Source organism: Monodelphis domestica, chromosome 1 (assembly GCF_027887165.1).
Source record: "Monodelphis domestica isolate mMonDom1 chromosome 1, mMonDom1.pri, whole genome shotgun sequence".
Classification (NCBI taxonomy): domain Eukaryota; kingdom Metazoa; phylum Chordata; class Mammalia; order Didelphimorphia; family Didelphidae; genus Monodelphis; species Monodelphis domestica.
The window spans coordinates 254,594,212-254,604,066 of record NC_077227.1 but is presented as its reverse complement, the minus strand read 5'-3'; the positions used below and the strand labels follow the sequence as shown (position 1 = coordinate 254,604,066).

General features: G+C 35.9%; 1 protein-coding gene across 26 annotated transcripts in view; it reads left to right on the top strand.

Annotated features, from left to right (window-relative positions):
* The window catches only part of TTLL5 (tubulin tyrosine ligase like 5), a 409,941-nt gene that overhangs the window by 362,957 nt on the left and 37,129 nt on the right, over window positions 1-9,855 (top strand). For 19 of the 26 annotated variants that reach the window (XM_056810642.1, XM_056810668.1, XM_056810672.1 and 16 more), the window contains 2 exons: window positions 3,793-3,878; window positions 6,388-6,510. The exons of 4 other annotated variants lie outside the window; for them this stretch is intronic. In XM_056810642.1, the coding sequence (XP_056666620.1) occupies window positions 3,793-3,878; window positions 6,388-6,497 (196 nt within the window). In that variant the 3' untranslated portion in view covers window positions 6,498-6,510. The remainder of the gene's footprint in view (window positions 1-3,792; window positions 3,879-6,387; window positions 6,511-9,855) is intronic. 3 more of the 26 variants (XM_056810655.1, XM_056810666.1, XM_056810652.1) reach the window with 1 other exon arrangement.

Here is a 9,855-nt window from a genome sequence, read left to right as displayed (position 1 = left end):
TCAAATTCAGCATAACTTTTGCCATGTGCTATTGTTCTCATCAGTTCATTAGCTGCTGCTCAGTTGAAGGAAGACTGAAAGGATTGCATTTGTAATCCTAGCCCTGAACCACCACAGTTTTGGCAGGACCCTACAAGAAAAAGTCTAAGACAGATCAGATGGCAGAGGTGACCAAGCAAGAGAACCTCCTCTAGACACTTTCGCATATACAATGGCTAATGGCAGGTTGTTCCCATATTACTAAAATTAAAATATTATTTAAAATTCACAGAACTAAATAAATGGAACAGAAAACAAAATAAACTTTTCAATGATTTTTAAGTTTGTAGCATTAATACTTCTTTTTTTTTTTAATAAAACCCTTACCTTCCATCTTGGAGTCAATACTGTGTATTGGCTCCAAGGCAGAAGAGTGGTAAGGGCTAGGCAATGGGGGTCAAGTGACTTGCCCAGGGTCACACAGCTGGGAAGTGTCTAAGGCCAGATTTGAACCTAGGACTTCCCGTCTCCAGGCCTGACTCTCAATTCACTGAGCCACCCAGCTGCTCCCCAGCATTAATACTTCTAAGGTTATTATAAAATATAAAATGACATTAAGACTTTTGAGAGGTGACACCAACTACCTTAGAAATATTCAGAAGAGCTATATAGTCCTACTCAGTACAAAATGACATTCATGTCAAGCCCTTTCTTTGACATCAGAAAACTAAGTCCAGAAACCTCATCAGTGGAAGAAATGAGGAGACTATAGGTGGGAAACTGACAAAGTGGTTTCTGTTCTGATTGGTACATCCACATGGAATAACTGCAACCAAATCCCAAGAAAAGTAACTGGCACAAAAAAAAAATGGTCACAGAACACATGGCTATTATAGGAATCCCTTTCATAATCTGCTGCTACACTGAGGCACTTTTTTTTAGTTCCTAAGTGCTAGGTTAATCGGGCGTCCTGCCTTCTCAGACACTTTTTGGCAGCTGCAGCAGTTCATCGTTGGCAAAGTGCCTTCATTAAATACTGCCACAGCTGAGCTCTTGCTAGAGCTTCAATTCTTAACGGTTAACTGGTCCCATAGCTCACCAGCACTCTTTTGGTCTCATATAAACCCACACCATTTCCAAGAGCCACAACAGGAGAGTACTGAAAAGCTAGATAATCATATTTCAGCCTTTGCTCTGTGATGAAGAAGCTATCAACTTCATTATCCCATCTTAATATGTCTTTAATAAACTGTCCTGATAAATATATGTAATGAATAAATATCTGTAAATAAGTCATCTAAATAATATCTAAATAAATATCTATAAATCTCAATCTTTAAGCTTTTTTATTTCCAAGAGATAACAAAAGCCAGTGACTGGAGAGAATAAAAGAAGTCAGTAACCCCCCCCCCCAAAAAAAAGGATATTTAAATTAAGTGAATAGCAGTTTTTCCATTTTATTAGGATATTCCACATATAGAACTCTCCAGAAAACCACATCATGCAATTATTCTCTCTATATCAGATTGCTGTCATCATATTCCAGGGCTTAAATGCTCTAGGATCAATCTCTTACATTATTAGTTTTTATATTGGGAATTATGTCAATGCACAAACACAATAAAGTCCAATTTGTTCTGCCATAAGCTTTTGAACTTATAGTGAGTACTAAGGAGAACGCTATGTGTCAATGATCATTATAAGTAATTGTAAATTAACAATACCCAAAAGATTATACACATATTCAGATAATACAGATTTTATATAAACATATGCTTTATTATCCATCTATAAAATAAAATTTATAGTATATAGATTTTATATATAGAATATATTCTATGTATAACTTTATATAAATGTTTCATTGTACATAACATCTATTTTAAATTTTATATAAGTTGAATGTTATATAATTGATGTTTAATGTTTTTCATTAAATAAAATTTATACATAGATAATAAAGCATATAGTTATATATAAACATATACTTTAAAAATAAACTTCACATATAGCATATAATATATATTTCATATAATGAAGTATATATTTGTATAACATATATTATACATTATATTATAACATAGTATATTATGTGTTATATATTAATATAATCAATAAGTTATATACATGTATTTTATATTATATCAATAGAATGTTATATGTGGTACATAAATATATAGTCATCGTTTGCTATATTGCAGTTTACTTATCGCAGCTTCATTGTATTGTATTGTGGGTTTAAAAAAAATATATATATATATATCTAATTCTGTATCACTGAGTTTTTGCTATTACACGGGATTTTGTGGATGAATACTGTAATGGAAATGCAGTATGGCACTATCGCTTGTGCAAGTTTGCCAACATGAGATTGTACACAGCACACTATTGGCTGATGAGATGAAAGGCGACCAGCCACAGTTCTGTTTCTGTATCCTGGGCTCTGATTGGCTCAGTGACTGTATCATCAGTCTGTTTGCTCTCCTGCTACTTCCAGATTTTCACCTATCATGGGGGTCTCTGGAACATAACTCCCGAGATAGGTGAGAGATCACTGTATTATATAAAGTATCTAGAATATTACATATAGATAATGAAGTATATATTTATATAAAGTCTAAATACATGCACCTCTGATTGATCTTTAGTTCACACAATGCTATATAGGCATCTGAGAAGAAATCATATTTCATCTCTGATTACAAGAACCTTTATGTAATTTATTTTTAAGTGATCTCTTGACAGTGTCAAATTTGAAACCTGGAGTTCAAGCTGCTGGTTCTATAGCTGTGTAGCATCTTTCTCTGCACTTTTTCTTCTTTTTGTTATTGTTTCCTTCTGTTTCTTCTTTTAGGACTTTGCCATATGTATGGGGTGATTTTTATTTTAAAAAATTTTAAATTAAGCATACCTATATTTATTTACATAAATATATATATGTTTGTACATCTTTAAATATATATTGATATATATGACCTTTCTAAACAAAAAATATATTACACAGTTTTAATTTATTCAAGGAAAACTTTTCTCACTGTATCATTATACCCTCTATCATTTGGGGGGAGGGGATAATTATAAAAAGGAATCAAATGTTTGTTTCTTTGTTTTTCAAATGAAACAAAGAATGGGGAATTTGGAGATTTTCAGCTTTTGTCAGATAGGAAAAGTTAGTATCAAATGCATCTCCATTTTTATCTGCAGCAAGTTTATTCTCTTTAGGGTTCCATGTCACAGAGCATGTTTATGTGATATTTTAAGGTTTGCAAATATCTTTCCTCATTGTTTTCCTTCAGTTTTTTTTTCTTTAAATTCCCTCAAAAGATATTCAACAATATTTATTGAACATATTACATAAAAAAATGGAGTAGAATTAAACTGCATATTTCCAAATGAACTCATAGTCTAGCTGAGAAAATAGAGCACACATTCAGGAAACCACTGGAAAATCATTCACAAAGCTACTCATCAGCCATTGTAAATTAATAGAGTATAAGTAGAATACATACATTAAAAGGATGCTGAGTATCAGGTGGAATAAAGTTTCCCAGGAATCCACAGGGTTTGAGCAGGTGAATATTTGAATTTTCTTAGCTTCAATCATGTGTTTTATGTGTCTCCTACATCTGAAGTATCAACTATAAATGCTGTGTCCTCCTCCTGAATACGTTTATATAAAAGTAAACAATTATTTCTGGACCTCATTAAGACAAGTGTTATATAAGAGTTTTGTAGACAGAGGATTTAGACTATAGGTTTTTGATAGCCTTTCCGTTTTTACATTTTTAGCTCTAATGTTCTTTTGTGTGCTAGGACGGCCTCCACGGAAGGACAACTGAATGGATTCCAGACCAGCCTTAGTAATGCTAGGTCATTTATGCCCATCACAAAGTCTAGAGGTAAATATCAACTCTGCAGTTTATGGGGAGAGGGTGAAAGTATTTAGGCCTTTGCTTTGGCAAAGCAGATAATAACTCAGTCCGAGAAAAGAAATCTAGCCAATCGTTCAAAGAATTAATTGGCCAGAGTTTTGCGATATTGTTATGAGTATATTTCTTCTTTAAAAGCTTTTTGATGTGTTAGAACTGAAAAGTGTCCTAGGGATAGTTTTATGAGTACTAATGATTTCTCAGTGTGGCAAAAACACTGCAAAATGATGCGTAGGCTTATAAAGATTTTACTTTCCCTATTCAATCATTCCTCAAGAATTGAATACTAAACTGACACCTAGATAATAGTTGCAAGTATAGTCATTTAACAAAGATCAGAAGGTATTTGTTATATTTAACAAAAGCCAGTAACCATGACTGAGAAGAAATTAAATTGTAGGCTATCATTTGTCAGAATGTGTTCACTTAGTAGTGATCTAGCTTACATGGTAAAGATATAGTTAGTTGATTCAATAAGAAACTATTGGAGAATGTATGAATTTTTTAATCTTCTTCAGGTAATACTCAAAATCCCGACTATCCTAAATGGCAGTTAATGTAAATTCAAAAAGCATATTAAATAAAGTACTTTGTATGCAATCTCACTGAAATGATTAGAAACTGAGTTAGTGGAAGTTGGGTCTCCCTGTAGTATCTTTGGTATCAAATGAAATTATTTCACTTTCTGGCTCCACAAGATCTTTGATTTCCCTCTTTTGACTTCCCTAGGATTCTTTATCCTTTAGCATTGGAAACACCAAAAGGGGTCATAAGCATGACTAAGTATAGACCTACTTTTGTGATAAAGTAGAAGCTTAACCCAACAACCACCAGGTCATTGTTTAAATTCAAAAGAGAGAGGACTTTGTAGCATTAACACGTCATATGAGATAGCCTGCTTTGCCTATAGACTGGAAGTCCTGTCTATATGATGCTAACCTGATTTTTTGTTAGGTTTTTTTGGTCATTACCAACATCATTTAGTTCACTCAACTCACAGTATTAATGAGATCAAAATTAATTTCTGAAAGATTTGGTTAATTTCATACGGAGAAAAGCTATTACCCAACTTCTAAGTCTAGACAATTAGGTCTTGCTACTTTATGCCACCAATCACAAAGAGTTCTGGAAAAAAGGGTGTGAATGGCCAAACCACTCTGTCTGTTGAAAAACAACACCAAGCCTATAATCTGTTGATAAGGGATTAGCACCATCATATTAAATACAAATGACTGTAGACTTTTTTCCATTCATTTGCCCGTTACTCAGATCCATTAAGATTTTGTAGGTTCTAAAAACAGACCCAGAAGTATATGGTATTGCTAGCTCATGCCATACATACTGAATTCTTTATGGGAAGGAGCACATAAGTTCAAAAACCTTTGAAAGAAAGTGAGAGTAAAAAAGAGAGAGAGAGAAGGAAAAAAGAAGAGGGAAAGGAGTGGGGGAGGAAGGAAAGAAAAAAGGGAAAGAAGGAAGAAAAGAAAAAAGAAAGAATGCTTGACTTAAAAGTAAATGGTACTTATTTTTTTTCTCTCATAGAGTCAGGGCACTTTCTATGACCTCTGAAGTGGTGGTGGTTAAATAAAATAGCAGGAGACCAGCAAATTAGGCAACTAAAGTTTTTCTCATGCCAATTTGACAGTATAAACTAGCGTTAATGTGGGGTCTGAAGCCACACATGGTTAGAACTGGCTTCCCTAACCCTTGCCCCTTGACCACTGTATAAACTTCTCCTATGCTAGAGCCAGACTTTTGAAAGCCTTGTTAGGCTGTAGTGGGGGGGAAGGGAATCAGGAGTCCCTTATAAAAGTTCTATGATTGATTTCGTTTGTGAGAAGTCGTGAGATGCAGCATTCTTCTTACTATAGGCAAAAATCTGCTTTAATATGGAAAAACTTTAGTTCTTCCCATGGAGAAACCATAGTCAACATATAGCAATGTTTCCCTGGCTGTGTATGTGTGTGTGTGTTTTCCTGCTTTGGGAGGAAATAAGCCTCCACTGAGAAAGCATGAAAAGTGGGTTATAAAAAATATAGATGATGTTAGTTAATGAACTCAGTTGAATGAAAGGAGCGCCCACGAGGGCACTAAGAATGCTCCAATAGTTAATAAAACTCCCCTGAACTTCCATAGAAGCATCTTTAAATGGAAGGTCTCGGCTACACACTTATTCCACTAATGGCCAATTTTCCTTTCCCCAAATGTATTGTACAATTGTTGGAACTTCTGGTCCAGTCAGAACTTTAAGCAATAAAAAAAGAGCTGCTCAAATGCTTGACTCAGATGAATTCCCCATCTTCCCTAGCCTATGAATTGTACCTCTTATAGATGGCTAAAGGTGTTCATAGAGATCTGAATTGATTTCCCCCTATAAATAACCTGTCGGAAAGTAAAAGAGTGGTATGGATATGGGCCTCTTCTAGAAGGCAAGATCCCCCGGATCCAGTTAAGTAGGATTATTTTTCCCATTTTTCAGGATCTTTGGATGCTCCTCAGGTTATTTTCGCACGATCCAAACCTTTACCCACCCCTCCTGGAGCTCTTGCTGCACTCATAGGACAGAGAAAGTCAAAGTCGGTGAAATAAGGGCCAGTTTAAGGTAAAGTAAGAGTAAGCTGAAATCTTGTCTCCCATTTCTTGCTGGCCTTGCACCATAGCACAAAGTCTTTATGAGTAGATATTAAGAGGAATGACCTAAATGAAAACAAGCTTAATACTTTGTTTTTAAAAAGAAAAGAAAGAAACTTATAGAGATAAGCCTAAACCCAAAATCTGTGTCGGCCCCAGTGTCAGGATTCAGCCTTCCTGTTCATACATGGGCACACCAGTAGGTGGCTCTGCCGCAGTAAGAAATCTCTAGAATAATAATAAAGGGTGTTGGGTGTCTCAAATTTTTCTAACTGATAAGGGAATTTGGGGGCAAATCAGGACCAGAGGCTACATCTGTGTTTTCATATGTAAACGATCATTTGAATTTCTTGTATTTATCTCCCCATAGAAAGACTGGCAAGCTAATAAAAGTATTCATTGCAGGCATTTGAATAAATAGAGTTTCAGAGAACACTAGGTTATATGAAATGGAGATAGGCTAGAGTTGGGCAAAAATAGACTTGTTCGCTATGAGCAAAACAAAATTAAATATCCCATGCTTGGAGGACAGGGAGCTACTCTGGACAGTAGGAAGTTCTGAGTTCAAGTATCATCTCTTGCAAAGATAAGCCGAGTAACTCTGGGCAAGTAGATTTAGCCTTTCAGTGACACCAGGCAACTCTCCAGGATTTCACATTCTGGGGGTGCTCCTCTGCCGCCTCTGTAAGAAGAGTTTTGCCACCAGGGATCTCCCTCACAAGTAAAATCCCTGATCCAGAACAAAAATGCTTCCTCTTTCTCATTCATTTTCTTTTGAGTATTTCTAATGAAAAGGATCTAATGTTTGAGTTCTTCAGAACAGTAATTGATGTATGAATTGGAATGAGCTGCAGATAAATTAATTAGCTTAATTAAATTGAAAGAACGGTCATATGTCAAGGGAAAGGTCTACGTTTTTGACTACAGGAAAGCTAATTCTATACTTAGATCTATAACCAAGTGGGACAGCTGGGTAGTTCAGCGGATTGAGAGTCAGGCCCAGAGATGGGAGGTCCTGGGTTCAAATATGGCCTCAGACACTTCCCAGCTGTGTGACCCTGTGTAAGTCACTTAATCCCCATTGCCTAGCCCTTACCACTCTTCTGCCTTGGAACCAATACATAGTATTGATTCTAAAACACAAGGTAAAGGTTTTAAAAACAAACTAACCAAGATAATTTTCCTTGCTATACTCTTCAAAAGAATCTAGAAAAATCTATGGAACCTAAGATTTAAAGACCCATTTCCCTTCTCCCTTCCTAACCTCATTAATGCATCCAATCATTATCTTTAATTCTCAGAGAAACATTTGCACGTGTATTTGATAGGCATTTATCTTCAGAGTTCCCAGGAGAGGAAGATAGATATTAAAAAAAAAATGTGTTAGATCAAAGATTGCATAACCCCCTTTACCACTCCACCTAAATACCCTTCCCAGGTTGAAAAGAAAGCCTCAAATTTATGACATACATCAGGGGTATTCAATGTACGACTATAGATTTTAATTTACAATTAAGAGCTAAAAAGGGAGACTTGAGCCTGATATTTAACATTAGCCCTCTTGAGAACCATCAGTGTCTGCTAGAGCTCTAACATGAAAGTGGCAAACCAGAATCACTAAAAATGAGGTCCAGGAAGCAGCCTGTTTGACAGCACTGATATGTTTAACCCAGCTCTGCTGAGAAGGACAAATATAGACCATGAATGATACCATATTTAATGGTTAGCTTAAGTGGTGGGACCACATGCCGAGCAGGTACAAACAAGGAGTATGTCACAGCACAGAGAAATGCAACTTCAGATTTTGTTTCATAACTGTGGGCTGTTGGGAAATAGCGATATGGACACCTCTCTGGCAGACAGCAGTCTGCAACGGGGAGCTTTATATTAAGCAGAACTCTCTGGCTGTCAGGAAACAGAGCTGCATAACACAACAATCTCTGTATAAAGAGGGGCTACAGCTTTGTAGACATGTAGTCTAGAAAGAATTATTGCTCATGCAGCAATTGTTCCCGTCTCATCTATACATGATATGAGGACAACAATAATGATAATGGTCTCAGTTCACAACACAAGGAATTAGAAAATCTTCAAATTAAGCAGTTCACAGGGTCATAGAGGTAGAGCCAAAAGGGACCTTAGAAGCCATCAACTCTATACTCCTCATTTTACAGATGAAGGAACAACTAATTAGTAGGAAGAAGTTAAGTGACTTATTCAGGACACACAGCTATTGTGTTATGAGTGAAAATTCAAATTCAGGTCTTACTGACTCTAAATCTTATCCATATGTCTCCCTGTTTGCTTCTGATTGCTTCATTATATATTATTTTGAATAAATCAACATCCACTTAATGAAACTTAACACCATTATTTAGATTATATCCAGAAAATGTGCATAATTCATCTCTAGAATATATCCATCAACTCCTACAGAAAGCCTTCATTCATCTTCCCTAATTGGTAATGTCCTTCCTCTCCTCTGCTCCAGGACCTCACCTCCCACTTTGCACTTCCCTGTTGCACTTGTTATATATGATTTTCTGTGAGTTTTTCATATATGGCATATTGCTCACCAAAACTATAAGCTTTAAGAAAACATGGACTTGGGCAGCTGGGCAGCTCAGTGGATTGGGGTCCTGGATTCAAATTTGGCCTCAGACATTTCCTAGCTATGTTACCCCTGTTGCCTAACCTTTACCACTCTTCTGCCTTGAAACCAATACATTGTTTTGATTCTAAGACAGAAGATAAAAGTTAAAAAAAATATATATATATATATATGAACCATGTCTTAGAAAATCTTTGCCTCTCAAAGAGTACCTAATGGAGAGTTCCTCACACAGTAGGTACTTAATAAGTGGTTCAATTTTTCTTTTTTAAATGATTGAATTTTGCTAACAGACCTGGTCTCTATAGATCTAACTACTGCATTTTATACTACTAACCAATAAGGGGGTATGATGTAGATGCTAGACCAGAAAAGGAAACTGAGAAGGAACAGTCAGACAGGTAGGAGATAAACCAGGAGATAGCAGTGTTGATGAAAACCCAAAGAGGAGAGAATATGTAGGAGGAGAGGATAGTCATAGCCTGGTGGAAAAGAGAATAAGGGATGATTTCAAAGGACTTTGAGATATAGAGAAAAAATGAAGAGGAAGCTCTGAATTGAATGGGTCTGTTTAATCAGTAAAGATTGAATCTAAGTCTTGAACCCAAAGGGTGGGAGTTGGGGATAATGTAGGAAATTTGAGAAGAGCAGAGAGGATTGAGAATGGCCTCTGTGGGGGGGGATAGGAAACCCAGGTGGAGTAAA